The 23,742-nt window shown below is 36.8% G+C and overlaps 1 protein-coding gene across 3 annotated transcripts in view; it reads right to left on the bottom strand.

Moving 5' to 3' along the window:
* Positions 1-10,230: 10,230 nt before the first annotated feature.
* NDUFS4 (NADH:ubiquinone oxidoreductase subunit S4) overlaps positions 10,231-23,742 on the bottom strand; it is a 49,483-nt gene continuing 35,971 nt past the window's right edge. Inside the window, exons 3-5 of one of the 3 annotated variants that reach the window (XM_087759840.1) lie at positions 19,091-19,263; positions 14,762-14,835; positions 10,231-10,439 (exon numbers count right to left, since the gene is read on the bottom strand). In XM_087759840.1, coding sequence (XP_087615966.1) covers positions 10,336-10,439; positions 14,762-14,835; positions 19,091-19,263 — 351 coding nt within the window. In that variant the 3' untranslated portion in view covers positions 10,231-10,335. The other 2 variants (XM_087759842.1, XM_087759841.1) reach the window with 2 other exon arrangements.

Below are 23,742 nucleotides of genomic sequence, written 5' to 3'. Positions count from 1 at the left end.
TTAACAAGTCAAAAACCAGTTCCCATTCATTTCACCTATGATGCTAGAAAGGAACGGTTCAATAACTGCACATTACACACACAGCAATTTTTTTGAGACTATAACAAGCTGGATGAATTGCTGCTAAGTTAAGTACACAGAAACCTTGATGCTTGATCAGACTCCCCAGGTCTCAGGGAAATAGGAGGAGAGCTTATTTGGATGAACATAAGATTGCAAATTTTTTTATCAGCATCACTGCAGGTGAAGGTTGTGAGAACTGCCTTGTATATATACTGTAACAGGATCCTTCCACCAGACACACTAGAATGTTTTAGTCTCTGAACCAGGATGCCAGGCCAGAAATTCTTGCATATAACAAAGGCAAAATCTGGCTTCAAGAGAAATGGACGTGCCCAATAGCACATGACTAAGTATTCTCAGATTCAGGCTTATTACTGGCCAGGGATTTCTCTAAAATTGAAGTGAGTTTTACGGATGTCTGTTGATGCTCTGAAATCCAAAGTTTGCAAATTTTATTCTGCAAGATGGCATTAGACATGATATTTCTTTTTCATTCTAAGCCAAAATTTGGCAGAGATTTGAGAGGCAGCATATTCTGTCTGTGATCTGGCAAAGAAGATACTCTAAATTAAGTAGAAGTGGGTGGGGAAATATTATCCCTGAGGATCTTGCCTGGATATAAAACCTGGAGCTTTTGAAGTTCCTCACAAAGACAAATAGAAGAGAGCAACAGAGAAATAAACTAGAGCAAATAACAGTCACAGCAGCTACCTAGGAGACATAAGACCAGACTGAAGTTCTGGCTCCAAATCAGACATTAGTGCCTGGGTCATTCGCATATGAGATGAGTACCCTAACAGTATCTGGTGTCATTGCTTCAGTTACTTCTTTGGAGCAGTCCTGTTTTGTGCAGATAACTAGGTATTAGCTGGGTCAGCAAAAAGGAGACGAATTCCTTAGCCTAACAGGGAATTCACCTGGGATGTAGCAGCAGCAGGTGCCTGTCCCTCGACTCTGCCTTCCCAGACATTGTGCTTTCCTGCTGTTGGCTACTCTCATGCAAGGTCAGTGGTTTTGATCTGAAGTTATGCCTGGCTGCAAAATATTTCAAAACTAATGTTTACTTAAGCCAGAATTTTCCCACAAATCACAATGATTTCAACAACTCAACATTTCCCAAAATTATGTAATTTTTTACAGAATATTTCCAAACTGCCAAGATTCAGAGAACTTTTTATGTTGCTGACAACTCAAACAGCAGGACTCTAACAGGTTAAAAACATTCAAAATGAAGCCTAAAAATAAAACCTTTTTGAGCTAGCCTAGTTCTAGATTAATGATATGCCACAGATAAAAATCGTTAAGCACCTAGACACAACTAGCAATTCTAATCACAGATGAGATAGTTGGCTACACTCTGCCATTTTATGCCCTCAGGACATGGTGAAGGTCATTTAAGTGCACTGATGTGGGATGCTGAGCCTACTGGCCAAAAAATAAATTCCGAACTCCCGAAAACACAGGACCACAATGGAGCACACATAACAACATCACTCAAAACTGACTGTGAATCTTTAAGGCAATGCCTATGGAAAAGAATAAAAGGCCCAACAGGTGCCAATAAGAACTGGATTTTTGTTTCTGTGACACCATTTGTTTTCTATTATGGATATTTGCATCTTAGGTTAACATTCCTCTGAGATAAGACCTCATACCTGATAACACTCATCCTCAGGCCAGGCCACGGATCTATGTCCCTGGCACCATACAACTATTTCTGTCTGGAATCCAAATGCTCCCAAGAACCACATCACTTAGTGTTTGTTTTTTTATATAGAGACCTGGTCAGAAAAATTGTCCAGGAAGAGAGAAATTAATCGTGATCCTGGAAAGAGACCCTAAGCATGTATGAAAGACCATATGGTAATGATCAAAGTTGAGGGAAAAAAAAAAGCTGCCTTCCACCTGCAAAAGAGAATTGTCTGAAGATAGTGAAATGGGAATGCTTTGAAGATAAGCCATCGTGTAGTGTGGGAAAAGGAGGCAAGAAGTGAAACCTGGTATTGAGACAATTTCCTAAGATGCATTCTGTGATTGGTGAGCGGGGGAGCCAGGTGCTGATTATTTTCTACCCTGTTCTAACATGTAAAAGTCAGAAGCAGAAGTGCTAATTGTTACCTGCTTTTCCTCATAACCTGACTTCCAATGGATAGAAAGCAGGCAGGGAAGGAATGGAAAATGATCTCAGCTCTTTCTTCCAAAACATTTCAGGTAGTAAGTCATCTGCCCTTCCTGAAATGGGATTCCTACGTTGTCCTCCACGGTCTTCTCCTGGGTCTCCTCAGGAAGATAAAGGCTTAAGTTCAAACATGGGCTCTGCAATTTCTCTCTCCCGTGCTTCTTAGTCTGAAATCCGAAGGTAGGCACTGATGGGAAGTGAGGATGCTATTTTTGAGGTCACATCAAGGGAAGTGAGTATACCTAACTCTCTCCACTCTATTGCACTCACTGGCAGCATCTATGCCTCCTTCAAAAAGCATATGGCATCTTGAGACATAGGCAGGACTTTGATACTGAACCAAACTGGTTTCTGGAGGGAAAAAAAAAAGTAAAAAGGCATTTCTTAGCCATTCTTTGTAGCAGAGGTGGATGCTTCAGCCATCATTTTTAAAGGAGGCAGAAGAAAAACCTGAAGGAACTTGAGATAATACGACAAAATAAAAATATGTGTGTAGTATGTTAAGCTGTGCAAAGCAAGGAGACTCAGATATAGAGGTATAAATACAACAGTTTCAACACCCCTCAGTTAGATGATATTTTACTGATCAGAAAGTAATTCTTTCTCAGACATGAAGAGTGGTATTGATGATTGAACTTCAGGTGTTTACAGTGTAGATGGCAGTACCTTTACTAGTCTCTGATTATAGCCATACAAGTGGTTATAAGAACATAAAGGTGGTTATGGTGGCTCCGTCTAACCCAGGTCCTGTTTTGGGATGGTGAGCGAATGTAGACAGCTGTCTAGCTCTGTAGGGATGCCTGCCGAGTCGCGTACCTTTTGAGTATTCTCACAGCCTCCAGCCGTTTGTTCTTTAGGAACTTCTATGCTGGAGGTGGCTTCTGTGTGTTTAATAACGCTTAATGATTTTTTTTTCCCCAATAACTTGTTTAGTCTCTCTTTTGGGACATGAACATTTAGCATTCACATCACACCCACGGCAACAGACAAAAACGTACTTCTAAAGCTCAGTGCATCTCACCTCTTCAGATTTCTGCACTAGCTAAATGAATCAAAATCCACCAGCTATTAAAGGAACCCAGTTTAAATGTGGGTATCCACATTGTGGACAGGTGGGTAGTTCTCACATCACCTCATTTTAAAGCAGATACTGTAAGATGTTGGCATTTGTAGTTTTACACCAAGTTACAGTGATGGGCTGCAGCAAAGTTGTTTCCAGTTTACCATTATTTTTAAAATTCGGATTATATTCACACTGGCAGGTTTTGCGTTTTTATAGCCTAGTTATTTAAAGTAATTTTGTTTAAATCATTTTATTTACATAGTTATTACACTTGTGCAAATGCAGCTCGTGGAATCTAGTTACTGCACGTTCTCAGTCCTGTCATTCAGTACTCCCTGTTGAGGCAAATGTACCTTTTGGTCACAAGTTCTGGTTTATGTATACCTGCAAAGAGCAGTTGCAAACTAAGGATCATGAAAGTGGAAATTAAAGAAAACTTATTTAGCTGAAGTGGTAAAATATTTAGTAATTTCTTTTACAGTGTCTCAGCAAAGCTTCTTCGGTTGTTACAAATGAAATTTTATGTGTGTTCTAGTTATCTGATATTTTATATATTTGAAGGCTTCTGGTAAAGAAACTTTGCTATCACTACACCAATTATAAACTGAAAATTTCTCTTGCCAGAGAGTAAAAATGCACCGTCTAAAACATGAATGACCCATGCGATACATTAATGAATAAGACACTCTACAACGTGAAGGGTACTGTAACTGCAGCATTTTGCCAGCCATGTGTATCACTCAAAAATATTTTCTCAAGCACTGTGCAGTCATGCCAAGTGCAGCAATAGCAGTGGTTAGGTGGGGGAAAGGGGAAGAAAGGAAAAATAAATTTCATTTCTGAGCAGCTTTATAATTTGGACAAAACACCTATTTGGCAACAACATCAGATCATATGTAAACCAAAATAGTGAAACATCCAGGAACTGATAAGAAAAGGTGCTGTAATAATCAGAGAATTTATTAGGCACTGCTTGTAACAAGCACTATGTTCTGGTTTTAAATTTACAGTATTTCTCAGTTTGATGTTTTGCTTCCTTTAGCTGGTTAAGGCAGAAGGCAGCAATGACAAGCTTGCATTCAATTAGAAAAATCATCTCAGTAGACTGACTACAACTTTGCATACATATTCCTGTAACAGACAACCAAGGCATGCTAAAAGACAACTGCTTTACTCGATAGAGATGCTAAGAATTTTCTCATCTTCTCTACCTAATACAGATAAATGAAAATATCTGCCAGTAGTTATAGGCACAATACCAGAATAAACAGTTTTCTTCACTTCTTCTTACTTAGCAATACCTTTTTAAGAATAATTGCACTTATTTATCAAGTCAAGCCATTGTTTTACCAGGATGTTTTAGGAAGGTGAACTGTACATACAATATGACAATATTTAAACTTCATTTAAAGATTTCTGACATCTTAGACAATAATTTTGAATCTGTGGAATTTAGCCACACGTAGGCATCTCAGTATGATAACCTGCTTTAAAAAAATCTGTTGATCACTGAAGATCATGATGGTCAGTAGTAGATCTCCATCAGATTCAAAGTGGAAATTGTTCGTGGTTATTTCTTCACTCTAAAGACTGCAATTAATTAATCACAAAACACTGACAAGCACAACAGCATGAAATGTTTGAACACCATACTGGCAAACAGTACTAAGAACAGCCGTTCTGTGCCAGATCAGGGTATCCACCTGAACAAACCCAGTTCTGGCAGTGGCTAACAGCAACAGCCAAAGAAAGAACATAAAAACAGGGCTACTCCAAGGATACCCTTTCCCAGCTGTCAGCAGCCTTTAGCTCAGGGATTTTTCTAAACAGGATACTATTTTATGTTTAACGCAAACTTTTATTGCTTGCATTTCTTGTGTTGAATTTGAGCTAGTGTAAAGTTAGTTTTGGTAGTCAAAAAGTTGCCAATGAATTTAAAAATCTGCTATGTGAAAATGTACTCATATATTTTTAAGCTGCATCCTCATGAGTTTGTTGATCTGCCTTTGTAGGAAAACCAGGGATTATACAGTATTCTCTGCACCACTTGTGATTTTAGAGGCCACTCTCTCCTGCAGATGGAAGAGCTAATTCCACCCTACAGATTTGCTCCTCAAACAAAAGATACCTATGTCTTTAAGTATGCTGTTGCCTCTCTCTGTAACTTGATAAGAGACCTTTTTGAAAGCCCTCTGTAAATCCAAATGGACTACTTGAATCATCTTGTCCCCATATTCACCAACTCCTCTGAAGAACATAAAAGCGAATTACATCTAAAATAGCTAAACTGACGCATCATTTTTATATCATATCTGTTCACAGCACTCTTTATAGAGACTTTGTTGGGGGGAAAAACCGCCCAAAACCTAATAAACCAAAACCCCAAACCTGCCACCTATTATTCAGGTAGAGTTTTAAGCAAAATGTTTAAGCTACAGATAATAGTTACATGGTTTCAAATTTTAATTCCTTCAGGACCCTCACCAGACTACTGTCTGACCTTTATATTTATTCTCATCAACTTATCCAAAAAGGTTTTCATTCACATTTTCTGTGCAGGAAAGTTTCAAGCCAGGGACCTTTCTACGTTCCCTCATGATGAATGTGGATGTGAAGAATCAATATTTTAAATCCAACTGAAATAGATATTTTAATACCATTTCAAAATAATTTGCCTTTTTTTTTTTGTTCTATTAGGTTGCTGTAGGCACATTTATTTCAGCAATCTTGTGATGTTGGTGATATACTCCAGCATTAATGAAGTACCAAGTAAAAATAAATCCCTCTCAGAATGTAGGAATAAGAACAAGGACTTATCAAAGCAAGCTGCCTGACCAGACATAACATAACTTACAACTTCCTAAAATTATTTTTTTAGGTTATTTCAGGTTTCTTTACTTGCACTTTTTTTCTTTTTGCAGTAACAAAATATGTTGGCATGCCCAGTAACCAAACATACGGTCAGGTAACTGTTATCTCTGGTAAAACCAAACTACACAAGTTCCTGGTGTGGAATTACAGGCAAAAGCTAAAATTATTCCAAATTAGCTTCTCCTTTTCTACCACATGACAAAACTTTGCAGATAAGGGTAATTAAATTTTCCATTTCATAGTATCACTTAATAGTCTGATTTGTTTTAAATTATCCATCAAACTGCACAGTAAAGGAACACACTGCTAGAAATCTGAAACTGTGCTTTTAGTTTCCTGACAGTCTTTAGGTTCCATTACAACATCATGATTTTGAGAGTTGCAGGGCATTTGTTATAATAAAAAGATTGTTCATTGGAATTACGAATGCTGCCAATCTTCAAAATAACTTGGTATCCTGGAAATGTCATTTTATCACAACAGAACTACGCAAAATATATCCAAGTGTTCGCAGGTATGCACCCACATTTTGTAGGGAGTCCTATACTGCAAAGCAGATACTGTTATCTGTAGTCAGCAATAGAATGGGGAGCATTTACTTCCAGCATTTCAATTTGGCTTAGGTAAAAGAAATGCCATAAAATATAAATATTAGGACCACTCTGAGCATTCAGAAGACAGCTGAACAGGGTTGGTTTGGATTTTGTTTTTATGTGGGTCATCACTGAATGGATGTAAACAGGCATACATTTAACAGAACAGAATTCATTGCAAGGAACCTGGAGAAAAAGTGGCAGGAAGGGGGAAATGCAAATGTGGGGTAAAATGAAAAAAAGGGGGTTTATTAGTAAAGTTAAAATTTCACCAAAACATTCCTAGTTTTAAACAGAAATTCTAGTACTGGAGTGGCCAACCTTTCCAAACTCATGTAGGAAAATTTTCATGTGGTCAAGAGATATGGAAAAAAAAAAAAAAAAAAAAAAAGAGCTGATGCAAGTAAAAGCTTGTAGAGCTGTTGCGAGTAAAAGTAGTAGCATATGGGAGGAAAAAGATTATGATGTTGCATCTTTCTTAAAAGAAGGAACTTTCACCCAGACTTGACAGGAATAATCCAGCTCTTACTGTGACATATAGCTGGCTGAGACAGCAATGACAGATAATAAGCCTTTTTCAGAAAACTGGTGGTACTATGGACCAGGAAAGGTCTTTGTCCAGTAGCAGAACTCTGCCTCCAGAACTTCACACAATGTATCTACGCAAGTCCGAGTGTAAACTACTTCGGATCAGCCCGTTAATTTTTTGCATAAGACTTTCCACAATAACAGAAGCTACAAAACTGTAAAGAAAACCTCCCAAATCTACACAGCTCAATGAAAGAATGTAAATGTAACATCTACGTAAGACTCCTCTGCAATGCTGGCATGCAACTGTCTTGTAATTCTTTATTACTCTTTTGGTTGTTATTGCCATGTAAGGTGGTAAGATACCTCAGATGCATGCAAATCCCACTGGGTGAAGAACGTGTTCTATTTGTTTGGGAGCTTTAAACTTTTTCTTTCCCCCATTTAATGATTTTGATACCTCCAGATGTTTGAAATATTACTGCCCTGAAAAGCTTTGATTAGTTGGATGCAGCACAACTACATCTACCACCAAGATGAATCTATAATCTCATTCAGCATTTGTATTAGCCTTGCATCCTCAAAATCTCTTTAGATTTGCATTTTCAGATCAACGGTTGAGGATACTAAAAAACCTAATTACAGTAGTTTACCAGTTGTGCCTTTTGTTTTGACATATTCTAGATTTGGGAGCAATTTTACCTGTCATAACACACTGTAGATAGAAGCCGGAGTTCACCAATGAAATATTCACTTCTGAAGGTACTTAAGACGGTCAGATCATCTTGTACAATTTCAGTTCCAGCCTAGTGCTGTAGTATTCTGATAAATTAATGAAAGGGTAATAAAGTTTAGTATCTATGAGATTTTTTTTGATCTCTAAAATATATTCCTGTTGGCACTGGTCCTCTGCAAGCTCTTCCCCTCAATTTCATTTCTAGGGTTTGAAGAGTACAGTGACAATAATCAACTCTTCCATTGTCAGCATGCTCATTCTTAAGAAGCCATCTAACAGGAGAAAAAAATTCAAAGTCCTAGGAAAGTGATCGAAGGAAAAGAAGGTCTGGGCTCAAGCATGACTTAAAGACTTCAAGGTGGGGTGCACAGTACAGAATTATAATAAACATATGCATTTAAAAAAAAAAAAGGCAAAAAAAAAAAAAGCTCTCTTCCCCGGGAAGGGAAGGTGACTTAACAAATTCTCCTTTGAGTATTTCCATTATCTTAGCAGAAGAAACAAAAAAAAGAACCTGTGCTCTAAATGAAACTGATTCTAGTTACAGGAAGTATACATTAACATACAGCAATTTCATATATTAGGTGTCCAAAGATAATGTAAGGTATCTAACATTTATCAGTCATTTCCCTGGACTACATTATTTCAAAAACCAAGCTGTGCATTTGCTGCATTAGATATCCAAGTACTTCTCAATTATAATGTTGACAATCTTATAAAGCTTGAAGACCATTAAATTAAGATCTTGCTGATCTTCACTTGTAAAAGACAGGGGGGAAAAAAAAACAAAAAACCAACAAATGGCTTTTCTTATTACCATCTCCTTAGTAAGATCAGCATATTAAGCTTAGCCGGAATACAAAGAGGTACAGTAGATTCTGGACTGTTAAGATTCCAGTTTGGTGCACTTTCGCGGTCCTGGAGGACTTTAGGCTCCACTGCACAATGCAGCATTCAAAATTCAATAGGAAGATGAATCGGGGTAACAGTTCTTGTCTGTGATAGGAAAATAGCGACATAAGCCAACTGGTTGATTATACTGAAACTGGGTCAAAAACAACGCTTTAAACAAATGTTAGCCAGCATATAGGGCAGCTGGTTAAAAGTGAAACAAAAATATAATCAAATCGGGGCAACACAAGGTAGTTTTATGCCTTCTTTTAGCTAGAATTCAGTGCATAGCACTTACACCATTCTTTAGATCTATGTGGAGAGAGCTGTCTCAACTGTTTCTTTTGTGACAGTTGGGATAAAACTCTCAGTTGCATATGAAAAAGGTGTACCCTCCCCCAATTTGTAATAGATTTCACTGATCATGTGTTGATCTCTCAATTTGTTAAGTAAAAGTTAAAGTGAATAAATCAAAAGCCACAGATATGTAACCAAGGATTCCAATCATAATATTATGCATTATTAAAATTAATGATTTAATGTCATGTAAGACAAACTGAGTTTAGGCTATATATTCAATGTTAAGGCTGAGATGCTATCACCACATCTTTTGTTAGGCAACAGGAAACCTCAATGCAGATACACAGGTAACTAGCAATAAAAAAAAAATAGAACTATAATTATGTAATTAGTATATGCTGATGCTGTGTGAGGCACCTGACACTCTTCTGACTTAATTTGTGAATATTTAGCTGGCTTAGCTTCAATTTTGAAGAACATCACAGAGAAACAATTGCAATCTCAATCTTTTGGACTAAACCTCCCCCATATCCAATACAAAAAACAGTGCTTTCTATTCCAGTCGTGAATGCTTCTGGAATAATGACAATATTAGTTTGGGCAGAACGGTGGTTATATAATATACATTTATACAGAACAGTCTTGAGTTACACTCAAATATTAAGTTTTATATATCATACGCTGCTCTTCAACTGACAAACTTCTTGTGTATAGAAAGAGAAAGAAAAAACCCCAGCTCCTCTTGAGAGAATTTGTATATGCAAGGCTGATAAGTTTAAACAAGATAATGAATATAAAACAAGATAATGAATATAAAATTACCATCAAAGATAACCCATAATCTTTAAAGTTGCAGCTGATTTCAAACATTCCTTTTGATAGATTCCTAGTACAGCAATTTTTTAGAAGTATGAACACTCCAAATCTCCTCTATTTATAGGGAAGTTTGTAACAGGTTCAATTGGAGACATCAAAAACATTTTAAATAGACATCACAAGATGCATCTGTAGTTTAAAGGTCAAATTTATTAGGAGATTAAGAGATGTATTATACATAGACTATAAATATAGCACAGCTGACTTTATTCACAGTCAGACAGCCAATGCCAACCTATTTTGTAGACACCCTTGTTCTTTTGTTCCAAGAAAAGTTTGCACCGTAAGACTTGAATTTAGGTTTTGGAATCTTCTTCTCTTCGACATCATAGCTCCAGCCTGGAGGTTCCAGGGGAAATGTGGGGGGAGGAGACAAGAAACAAAGAGAATTCTAAATATTCTCAGCTTACAATACAGAGCAAATGCAACTTAAATCTTTTAACTTTAATATATTTTTCTCCGCGTAGGTATCCACTAGCCATCCTTTGTAACTGGCAGAAGAGGATACTGAAATGCCATAGATGTGACATACGCTCATTCTCTCAGTTGATAAGACTACGTACTACATACCGCCATTTTCTTTACTCCTGCAAAAAACTCAAAAGGGAACATTGCCTGTCCTGCAAGTTCATGGCTCCACAACTCCATAGCACCACAGCAGCACTAAGGCTTTGTGTATGCTGGGACAGGAAATGAAAATAAAGATAAGGAAATGTGGAAAAAAATAGCATACAGAAGATCAATCCCAAAGACTGGGAGAGAATTGAGACCTTGGAAAGCTAGCAAAAAAAGAAGGGTGGGAGGACCGAAGAAAGGAAGAGCAAAAAAAAACCTTCAGCATTAGAAAGGAGTTTAATACTTAACATTTTTATAAGAACATAAAAAATTAGGACTAAAAGAAAAGGGAATGAAGTGATAGAAGACAAGTAAATTATGTGATAGTTAAGCAAAAGAAATGCTAAAAAATGTCAGAAAAGAGGAGGTGGAGACATTAGTGTTTATGTAAATCAAAATGCAAATTGGTTGCAGCCTCCAGGTGCCTGGAAAATTGCCAGGGCAGCACTCAGTATTCCAAAGTTTGGTCTCTTTAGCTGCAACATTTCACTCAAATTTGAGATACCTGAGTTGAAGCTAGAAGTGGTTAAGTATGCAGTTTTAGCAGACACTAATAAGATACTTGTCTTCCTTAGTTTTAAAACAAAAATTTGCTAAGTCCTAAAAGGTTTAACATATATCTGAATTTTTATATTTACGATGTTCACAGAAAACACTCAAGATATATCTACACATCAAAACATGTTCCATAACATACAGAAATTGTCACATCACTGTGCCTCAATTTTGTGTATTCACAAATGTTACACAAACTTTTTATTCATGTTTATTAGGCTGAATGTTAATTTCCAAGTTAACTATTCTCCGTAAGAAATACTGGAATAGAGGTTTTAAAAACATATTCTTTCCATCTGTGAGAGCACTGGCTTTTGCCTCCTGTTCTGATTAAAAATATAAGCTTGAGTAAACAGCCAGAACTAGATCCAGAGACGGATTTTGGTATTGCAACATTCAGCACTGTAACACCTAACTTTGAGGCACTTGGCTGCTGGAATGGAATCTACCGCCCCAAGTTATTACTTCATCTTTTTATACACTAGATAGAGAGGAGCCAAGTGCCTCCAAGAGATTCACAACTGCCAGCACAACGACTCGGGCTGCCGTAGCTATCCAAAATCCACAAAGTTAGTTACATCTAACTTTGTGATAAGGCTTCACACTCTGGAACAGCCTCCTTGAGTTAGGCACCTTCAGTTGTTCATGACAGAGAGCAGAGGTCACTTTTGTAAAAATACCACAATGGTGGGTTATTCTCGCCCAGAACCCTGCCATACAAGCCAAATGGACAGAAAGCAGATTTCATCATCTCTGGAAGAACACTCTCATCACCTGACTAAAGATTATTGTGGAGTAGAAAACTCTCTGGTCTTGTTACTAAAGCTGTTATGTTTTTAAACAACTGCCTTGGTGATGTCGGACAGGACAAAAAAGAGTTTAGGTCAACTGGCTAAACTTTCGGTTTCATCCAGTTACAAGCGTTTTCTCCTTGCGTTGACTTCAGACCATCCTCAGCTGTCATATTTCAGACAGAGATCTCTGCCGTTACTGTATTCAGTGCTCTTATTCCTACATTAGAAAACACATCAGATGGGCTATGCAGAAAGATAGCTTGCCTTGGGTTCCTGAAGTGCTAAGGTGAGAAAGAACTCTCAGGTTTCACAATCATATAAAAATACCTGCAAAATCTAGGGTTTGCAGAAATGAAAGGATGTTCTTAGGGAATTTTGTAATGGAAAACTTGGGCGGTTCATATGGGAAGGGCAGAGAGGTAAATATTTGTGTTCCTAGACTTAAACATGTTTCAGTAACACCTCAGTTTGGAAACTAAGTCCCATTGTAAATGTGTGCCTAAGGTTCTCATTTCTTTCTAAAAGCAGAACTAAATATTGAGAAATTTATATTTCCAGCCACATCTGATACTGAAGCTATTACTACAGAAAATATTATGCATATATCATATTCATAAAACTAAGCCACCTTAAATAAAACTGGAGTAATAATTTAGGCAAGCCACCATCTGCAGAAAAGTATGCTGCATCTCAATTATGGTAAAATGAAGGGTGCAAGTGAAGTGAATATTGAACTAATAACATTAATATTAAGTCACAGCCTTAGTTTAGTTGGTAGCATTTCTTTGTAGTTTTCCGGCACAATGGAGATTCATTACTAGTTCAGTGAAGGCATAAACTTCCTTCACTGAACAAATCAAGTATTTTACTTCAATCTGCATTTCAAAAGGACAAAATATAATGTGTCCAAAGAGATGACTGAAGTAGCTCATTAATATAGTGATATATAGGCCAGGATTCAGCTTCTCTCTCTTGCAGGCTGAATTTCCCAAGAAACAGAAATAGCATGAACAATACAGAAGCATAAGTAAAGCAACACCAGATTCTCCCAAATTTCATATTTGTTCATAAAACATTACAAAATACTATTAAAATTGCACAGTAATTGGTATATCCAATGCAAATATGATGATCCTATTAATTTCTTAGTGAATACAATTTATTTGTCAATAAAATTAAGACTATTAAGTTAAAAAAAATCTGCTCAAAGAGGAACAGAGGAATTAAATATTAGTCTTTACCATTAAAAAGTGCAAATAAACTGCACATTAAATGGTTTAGCTTCCTAATTGTATAAATTAATGGACTTACCCTGTTTTTTGGGTGTACAACATAAGTCATCTATCAACTCTGCACAATTTGGTCTGACCAAGAAACTTGACTATCTGTTTACTGCAGACTAAATATAGTTGAAAGCTGTAGACCACAGGGAAGGCTTCTGAAGAAGCTTACACTCCATGTGCATTATTCCTGGCTTTAACCCAGTGCAAATAATCTTCCTCACATCCCTGAGCGCTAAGCATCAAGCCTAACTCTTTAAGAAAAATGAAACTGATTAAAAAAAAAAAAAGGCAGAGAAAAATTCATACCAACACATAAAAGGACTGCTGAATATTCAAAAGGCTGTGGTTATGGATATTGCTTGCAGTACCATAATTCTGTGAGAAGATACAAACCTAAGTAACCAAGTAAGTTTACAGATACAGTCCTTCTGATACATCATTAGCATTAAAATACTAAGTAATGGTACTGGCTTTTCTACTATCTTTTTCTCAAATATGAACAATCATCAAGTGTAAGTGTTTAGACTTCAGTATTGTACTTGGGAAGAGTTAGGTATAACTTCCTCAATCTACACCTTCCTCACGGGGGGCAGCGCAGGGGGAGGTGCTGATCTCCTCTCTCTGGTGATCACAGACAGGACATGAGGAGATAGAATAAAGCTGCATCAGGGGACGGTCAGGCTGGACATTAGGAAAAGGTTCTTCACTGAGAGGGTGGTCGGTCCCTGGAACAGGCTCCAAGTGGTCATGGCACCAGCCCCATCAGAGTTCAGGAGTGTCTGGACAACGCACTTAGTCATATGGCTTAGTCTTAGGTAGATCTGCGAGGAGCAGGGAGTTGGACTCAATGATCCTTATAGATCCCTTCCAACTGGAGATAGCCTACGATTCTACGATAAATCCATCCTGCAACATGGCCAAAACTAAAGTCCAACATACTTACCTGGTAGTCACTTAATTTTAGTTTTTCTGATTATCAAACATTCACAAGGGTTCTGACAGTCTTTCCTTAACTAGAAGTCAGATGGTCATGTCAAGCCTTCAGGCAAAAATCCCACTGCCATGTAGCTGGGACCCCCAGCCTGGGTCACTCTTAAAGTATTAATATTAATTTTCCTCCAAGACCTGCGCAAGGCTCAGTTCTCATTCAAAACACAGATACTTGCAAAAGAATTGCAATAGTAATGCTAAGAGGCTGGAACACTCTTCCAGAAAGCGGAAGGCCTAGATTCAATTCCCTCAGCACCTCAGAAATACTCCCCCTGTTTTCTTCAAGTAGAGCACTAATGGTCTACCAATTTTGTGGAACAGAGGGAAGGTTCTTTATCCTGTAATTTTTCTGTTGTTAATACTTTGAGATCAAGATTGCCTATAGAAAGCTGAATCCCTCATACTCAATATGTACAATACATACCATTTTTTTCAGCAAAGGCAATGGCATCTTCTTTAGTAGAGAAAGTAAGAACCATGTTGGATAAAGGATCAGCTCTGTAAGAAACCAGATGACAAATTTTAAACACATTTGAAATATAAAATAATTATGTCTGTATCTCAAATGCTAGTCAAATGCTGTTATTACACAACTTTTTGTATTACACCACCTCAGAAGCCATTCAAATTCCCTTTATTTTTAATTATTTCCAGGATTAACTCTTACTTTCTGCAGAGTATTGTTTCACTCTTTTGGCCTGTTAAACTCCTTGTAGTTATTAATGTTTTAAGTTTTTTATTAGACAAACATATCTAACCACCTGCTGAGGTTATAATAAAAGTGCTCTGCAACAATCTTTTTAACTTTTAAAGCTGTGTAGTCCCTCTCTTCTTGTAAGATCAGGAGGCTTAAGGTAATTTTTAACATTTCAAGGAGACCAGGAGTCTGTAGAGCAGCTAGGGGAAGAATAACCTTATACAGAAAAGAGCAGAATATCAAAGTGAGCAGAGCAGGAATTAATCAGAGACTGAAAAGTACATAAAAAAACTAAACAGTTCAGCTTTGGCTGAGGTCACATGACCTCCACAAATTATTCCAGTACAGCAAGCAGATGGCAGGCCACCACTGAAAACGAAGCTCAGAAACGCAAACTGCTAGCTAACTAAATACACAGTGGTTAGTTTTAGATGATCAGCTATTCCTCAACTGCATTTCTGAAAAGAATCAAACAGCAAAAAGCTTTTTGAAACAAATTAAAATCTCAGTTAAAAAACCAAACAGCCCTATGTGTTGCTAAATAAGCTCAATTTAAGAATAATGACAAGGGATAAAAAAAAGCAGCATTCTAAAAATTAATCTACAAAACTTTTAGAGAAATAAGATACCGGCTGTAGCAGCACAATGATTAGATAACACTTCCCTGAGAGAACACTGCACACAAGCCTGGGAGACAACTGGGAAGACAAGACCAAATTGCAAGAAGCTATTGAAGGAGCTGCCTCTCAACTGTTCTCTCTTTGAAGCTAGAAGGGTAAATGAAGAGAAAAAGCAACCAAAGATACATTGAACTCTCTACAATAAAGGACAAAGCCTGTGACTGGCGGAGGGGGAGGGCAAGAGGGGGAATCTAGCTTCCAGCAAAGACAACAATGTAATTTTATCTGATGTAGACATGGAAAAATGGAGTTCACTATATATCCAATATATTCCCCAGTAAAAAGAAAAATACAAGATAAAGGCAGAAATTACACTTTCGCAAGCCACTAAGACGGGCTCTCTTAAAGACATTTAAAGATTTCTCTTATAAAGGCAGTAAGGAGAATTAGGAACTAAGAATTAGTCCGTGACAAGATCAGTGGAGAATCAAGTGACCCAAATATACTGCAATACTGCGACAACTTTTGCTTATCATTCTTCTCTTCCATGACTGCGGTTGGAAAAATCTTCTCAACACTACTAAGCGGGAACAAAGAAGTTTAAGTCTGAAGTGTAGTTAGGGACTGGTGCCTTTTCAGTACTGCAAGTTTGGCGAAAACCTTCCCAGACAGAGGCAGCTTGGAAATGAGGACTGGGAAGAAATTATTTGTTCTATTTTCATGTGGGATCATCTTTCATCCAATCTAAATACAGCTTTTTGATTTCTTTCCATAAATGAGCTATCCATGTGTTTAAGTTTGTGATAATCTGTGAGCAAACTGGAGTTCAGGATGGCCAGCATGATGTCCTGTTAGTGTCAGCCACAGCAGTGCTGCAGGATTTCCTATGCCTGCCCTAAACTGTCTTACCAGTCACCACAAACTGGGATTTCACATTTTGTTCTCTCATGAGATCTTCTACAATGGAAACCATGCATTTCCCATGTTTCTCTGTTTACAGCTTTATATTAAAAGATGTATTCAAGAACTATCCATAGGCATTCCTGTAATGAAACCTCCCAATTAAAAAAAAAAAATTCCATGGGTCCATTTTATTTAGATCTGCAACTGGATAATTTTCACTGAAAACAACTATTTCCAAGAAACAACAAATACAACAAAAAAAGCAAACAAGACTGTACAATGACAGAAATATAGCAAAGACCTACAGGTAAATAAGTATATTGAGTTCAGAGGAAAAGGGCTCTAATCCCTAGACCCTAAAGGGCTCTAATCCACTAATCCCATTACATTATTCAAAAGTAAATGGGAAAACTTCTAAGAACTGTTCTTTGCAGAAATTAAATCTGAGGAGAAGAAACTCTTCTTAGGTATTTCTGGGTGTTGAATGGTAATTTGAAATTACCAGGATGTCCACTAATAGTTTTTGTGAGAATTCCTTAAAAAATGAACAAACTAGTTTACAAAACCCTTAAACTAGCAGTGTCAATTCTCAACACAGCACTTGCTTTTGGCCTACCTGGATCTTGGTTACACAGGAAATATTCCTTTCCCTACCCCAAAATAAAAACGCATGCAGAGATGGATTCATTCAAAACAGCCATTCCTTTTTCAATTCCCACAATAAGCTCACTCCAGAACAATTTAACATACAGGTAAGCCCTTAATACCATGGCTCGTTTTTGTAGGTGGTTTATTTAGCACAAACGGTTATAACTGTTAGAAAGGTTAAAAGCCATTGTTTTGGCTGAGATCATGCAAAATTCCACCCAGAAAATAATTTGTCTGGGGAGGTTAAAGTCAGCTGAAAAGCAAAGGGCGATTAGAAGAAAAGTTAAATTCAACCTGAACTAAAGCAGGTGTTACTGGCACCTGCTACAGTGTTACAATCTGTGCAGTGGTATAAATAGACCATACTTCAGTGGCTCGATGCTTGGGGGGGCGGACAAGACAGGAGGCAAAGGTGTATTGCTGGTCCACAGTCTACCACTTAATTAATTTAGGCCCTGTGGAACAACTTGGCCTCTACTTGCTAAACGTAGTAGCTGCTTGCAGTAGTCAAGTCATCCAAGGCACCCATGTATTAAATCATTGAAATCTTATCCTCTGAAACAGCAACTTAAACATGCTTAAGATGAAATGGTGAAAAAACTCAGGACGTGCTTAAGATGAGGTCATTGTTACATACAGGCTTCAAGTTTTAAAACCGGTATTTTAATAGACTATTTTAATACAACTAATATTTTAATTCATATTCAGTATTTTTTCCTCATCTAATGATAGCTGAGCTTGGTTTCCCGAATGCTTTGCAATACGAATACAACTGAGATGTTACAGGTAGTGAGCCTCCTCAATTTTTTAGGGGAAACCAACATAAAAGGAAGACTTGATTTCAGAGTTATATTGAACGAATATTTCTGGATACATTTGTTTTATAAATAAATTTTAAAAAGGAAAAAAAATAATTCCGTGACCGGATTTAGAATGTTAATAAATCTCAAAAAATGCATGCTCAAATTATTTCATATTTAAGGGTTGAAGGTTTTTTTCAAAGAATTTTGTGTTCTTTTATCATAAGTGATAATATGATTGCAGCCAGACATTTTCAATATACACTGTATCCTTTCTGAAGTTTGAAAAATAACCTTTAGTGGTTAAGTTTTGTTTATGTAGAACAAGTAACTTTTCTGAATATGCCTCAAACAAGACAGCTTCAAATCAAAATTACAATATTGTCACGAGAATTGCTGGTATAGTCCTTACAGTTTACAGGAATTCTAACCACACTGTAAAATGTAGGTAGTGTATTTATAAAGGGAAAAAAGAATTAAAGATTAGCTGCATCCAAATTATACCTACATCTCCAAATTATAGCATATTTAGCTAAGATTAGTACTTTTCTGGATTTTTATGTATTTAAGAGTTTTTACTACTAGTATTAGCAACATTGAAACAAACTGTAATATTTTAAATAGGTTTTTTTCTTTAAATTAGTTATGGCTCCTCATTTCAGATCTTCAGGATATTTATAAAACTTTGTAAAAAAAATAAACTCAGAAGCTAAATATTGTTGGTTTATGTTTAACCAAATTTAAAAGATGCAACTGAGAGCTGAAAAGGATTTACTGCTTCAGGTAACTAATAACCTTCCTTCCCTGATGCTGCCATACAGTAACATCACCACAAATGTAACAGTTGAAATTTCTGGTTGTTAACACTTTTTCCAAACTCTTCCAGATGATGTTGTGAGCTAAAATCTGCTTTTAAACCTAACAGATCATAAATCATACGACTAACAAACCCAACCACTTACTGTTAGTACTGTTAAAACCCAAGTAGATTTACAGGTAGAAAGGACATTTTACACTTAAAATTTACATCATTAGTAAGAGCCAAATACAGAAGAAAAATATTTCCAAATCCAGTAACTACTCACGTAGATGCCCAGCCCATTAAAGGGTTCTCCCAGCGCTCTCTGTTATCAAATTCCATCTTCCATTTCTTTGTATTGTTAACTCCTGCCTGCATTGCATTACGTGCTGGAACAAAAATGTGAACTTTTCTGGTCTTGATGTGCTCATCTGGAACACCAGTTAAAGCAGTGATATCCTATGAAAAACACAATGGAACTTGTTAAAAAAGCGTTCATGTAAAAGACTTGTAAAATAATACCCCTTATGCTTTTTACATAATTCATGCTTTATTTTTAAGTTACAAAAAAAAGAAAAAAAGTGCAGTAAAATATGTTATGAGTCCAGCTGTATAAGAGTGAAGCTAATACATGTTGGGGGTGCTATCATCCTGCTTCCACTGGCTGAATTAGATTTCGCATGGATCAGTCACCTGAACCTGCTCATCTCCCAGCCACACAGCTGCTAGCGCCACAGGAGGGACAGGACATTCCCTCTACCCTCTGACCACGGCTGCGAAGTCAGGACTGCTCCAACTTGCACCAGCTAAAGCAAATGCAGAAATGTATAAACTCTTCTTTCTCCCTTAAAGAAAATATTAGAGCACAGACTGAAACATCGACAAATCCCAAGATTTTACATTGCCATTAGGAGTCTAAAATTCATATGAACAGGACTATTCACTAAAATCCTAGCCAGCTAACTATGTGCTGCAGTGTAAGTGCTTTCACTTGGGCTTAAGTCTGTATATAATTAAGAGGCAACAAAATCCATGCTGACTCAAGAAGCTATGCTTAGCATGAATGAAGAGGCAGGAGGTTATCTTTCGAACAATAATTTATTGATTGTTTGAGACTGCAGAGGAGGTACTAGAATTCAGCTCTCTTATTTCTCTAACTGTTAGTTATTACATAAAATTGACCCCCTCGTCATGTTTCAAGCTATGCATATCAGCTTTTGAGAGTCAATTCTTCTGTTGATGTTCAAGATCAAGAGAGGAACATTTGATATTGGTAACATTCTTCAGTATTTTTGTGAAGAACAAAAGGATTCAGGAGATTCCAACCTTCAAAGAAAAAAAAAAAAAGCTTTGTAACATTGTATACAGTCAGTAGTCGGATGCCCTCCTCTACTAAGGCTTGGCTTGTGAGCCCTCTACAAATAAACCTAACAAAGATAAAAAACTGAAGGATCACAAAACCAGCCTAAAAATATTAACTGACTTTAACAAAGAATAAAATAGTGAAAAACCTCACAAGAACTGCTGTGAAAAATTACCCTCAGCAGCATCTGATATAATCAAAGTGAACTTTCTCGCTAAAAACTAAACAGTAATTACATAAAATTAACCTGTCAGTTCACCCTGGTAAAGAGTGAAATCAAACATCAAATCCATCTCTACGGATGCTACACTACTCCTGTTCCTTACATACTTAAAAGGCCAGTGGGAGCTCCTGGGTCTCCATCCCTGCCCTCCCCTCTCTCCAGGAACAAATAGTAAACTGGTAAAGGTCCAAAAAAAGTGCAGCACAACTTTGGGCATACTGAACTCATTTTGTCAGTACTGCTATGACTTGAATTAAAAGGCAAACAAGTTTAAATAAAACACCATGATTTACATGTCTGTAGCTACTAACTTTATGGGGTTTTGTTTTGTGGCAAACTTAAAAGCTCTTGGTGCTGTCACCAGATCATTCTTTGAAATGAGGCAAGTCTCATTTTTCATTTTACTTCAGAAAGTAAATTTTGGGAGATCAGTCCCTCAAAACTACACAAGGGAGAAAGTTTAAAGCATTTTACTTGTATTTGCAATTAGAACAGCAGGGGAAACAAACAAGCATGCATGCTAATTTTCCAACTTCTGACATTTCTACCCAGACTACCAAAAGAAACTGTCAAAATATCTTAACAATTCCATTATAAATGCTTTTGTTAGGACCAAGTAATGTTTATTTTTAATATGACTGTAGCAGTGATATGAAAAAAAAACACCACCAGTCACTGGAATGTTGCAACATGTATGTAAAACGCCTCCTGACAGACTGGCATTTCTGACTGCTGAAGCTTAAACAATGGTTTTAGAAGGAAATACCTTAAAGTTTTCTTATTTGAATTGGCAAAGTGCTTTGTTTAACAAGAAGGGTTTTTTACCTGCAGTAAAGTTTGGTGGGGCTTCAGTGTTTCAGCTTGCCTGTTTATAGGAATAGGCTACTACATTAGCCTTTATTTCTGTATTTAACAAACATGCCTACTGAGAAAACGTAAGAATATTCACAAGAAATTTCTTTTTCCCCTCTGAAATAATCTGCTACATGCAAAAATTCCATGTTTGTTACAATCAAATACCTCTAAATACGCAAGCTTCAAAATAGCTCAAAATTATGAATTTTTTTTTTACTATTATTATTCTCGGCAACTCATATGTCCATTATGAATTTTATGCTTTAGATTTAGAGGTTTTTGAATTGTTCCAGAATTATCTGGAATTATTAAAACAAGATACTATGTTAAATAACATTATGGACATACACAATTTCCTCTTTTGAAGTCTTCACACCAGAGAATCATAAAAATACTACACATTAGTGCATACAGAACACAATCTAAAAAGAGTATTAAAACCCAGCAAATGCTATATTTATGAGGTAACTGTAGGAAAGAAATGCCTAGACTTGCTCAACTGGATGAAAATAAAACCCAAACCCCAGACAAATCATAAGTCCCTTCAAGCCATGTTTTTTTGGGTACTCAGCTGGCTCCAAATCAAAGTTATTTCACTAATAATATAGGATTCATCCCTTAAAAATCTTTTCAAGGCGAAAACTAAAACCTGCCTACTTTCTGAAACTAAAATATCTACATGGTGTTGCTAGCTCTTCATACTTTGATTCATTATAGCTAAAGTTTCCATGCCTTCTGGGAATCTAGCAATTGTTTATTGATATCTCCCCCATTTTAAAGCTGGCAATTGAACAGACAGTTGTTAGGACAATGAGTTTCTGGTTTCTGAAGCCCAAGTTGTCCTGACATAAAATCACTGTTTTTGCTTGCTGTAGACACGTAAGGTACTGTAGCATAGCTGAGCTGTTGCCAAAGATATGGAATAAAAAGGCTTGGCATCTATCACATACTTGACACCTAAAGAGCACAGAAGCTCTAAAATTCCTATTCCCTGTAGGCGCACTCTTAGTCTAGACTAACTGATTTCTCACACTTTTAAAATGCATTACAACACTCTATTGTGATCATTTCATCCACACAGCTCCAGCTAGTGACAGAAGAACCTGTCCTTTAAGCGACATTTCAATGGGCTAAAGCTCCCGCTCCAAGATGCCATTAAAACAATATAATACTTGAAAAGAACTATGCTGCACTGGGTTGAACTCTTTACTGTGTCTTCAGTGCTTTGTTCTGCGTTCAAGTTCTCATTGAAACTACCTGTGAACCAACTTTCCAAAACAAAGATGTTTTTGACAGCTGGTTTCACATTACTATCTCTCTCTTTTTTTTTTTTTTTTTTTTTTAAGTGTTCCTTACTGGATTTTGCTATATTAGCATATTAAAATATTAGTGAGGTGTTCGGCATTCAAAATTCTAAATAATAAGGTGGCAATATAAAAGACTTGAGATGTGAACTGTATAGGTTTGCTTTACTAAAGATTAACAACCCTGCTTCACATTTTTAACACAGGCTATCATCTAAAAGGTGCATTCTGACATTCTGTTTTTCTTAATATATGTAGAGGGGTTTGTTTTTTAAAACAACCTCTGATTTTTTTTTTTTATTCAAAAAAAATCAGATTTTGCCTCATTTTGAGGCATTTTGGCTCTTCTTGGAATAAGCTGAAAGGGACAAAACCAGCAGAAATCACATCACATTGCTTACAAATGAAGAGAAGGTTTTGTCTTTGTTATAACTCACACTAAGAACACTTGTCATGGTGGAAAGCCTGGTAAAGGTGTTCTGGAAGGAGTAATAAGAAACGATAAATGTGCTATACAGCAAGGAGAAAAACTTATTCACAGATGCAGTGTCAATGAAAGCAGTATTTGGCACGAAGATGACTTTTAAAGGAAACGAGAATTTCCTTCTAAGTACTCCACTAATAGCACAAATTCCAAAGGGGACAAGAAATGGAACTCTATAATTCAAGGGAAAGAGACAAAAGGATTGAAAGTGTCTCTGAAAACAAGTGTTTTTGAATAGATGGGTCAGGTGTGCATAAAGGTGTCATGTTTCTCCTATGACATTTCTTTCCACGCATAGACAAAAACTGTACATAACCACTATCAACCATCTACTGTTTAGCATCCCCCAGTCTTTTTTTTTAATAAAGGAAACAGGGAACAAGCAATGGGAAGTTGATGTCAAAACACAGAAAAACCTCCCAGCAAGCTTCCAGCAACCACCCAGGATTTAGAGTCTTGCTAGCCGCTCTCTTTTCAATACCAGAATTTCACACATTTCAATGAACATTATGACTTCAAAGAATCAAATTTTCATCATTGTCTGTCATCTGCGGGTTGATTTGTATAAAAGAGTTCTTCTGCATGCACTCCAGACAAAGGGCTCCTTACTTTCGTGGCTATATATCAAGTTTAAAAGTTCTGTTTGTGACAGTTGTGTCTGTGGTAAATTAGGGTAACACTGAAGGGGTGCAGCTGCCCTGCAGGAACC

Source organism: Nipponia nippon, unplaced genomic scaffold, assembly GCF_047370975.1.
Source record: "Nipponia nippon isolate SJK-2023a ecotype South Korea unplaced genomic scaffold, ASM4737097v1 scaffold_20, whole genome shotgun sequence".
Taxonomy (NCBI): Eukaryota; Metazoa; Chordata; class Aves; order Pelecaniformes; family Threskiornithidae; genus Nipponia; species Nipponia nippon.
Note: the sequence above shows the minus strand (reverse complement) of the source record. Positions and strands in the feature narration are given on the sequence as shown.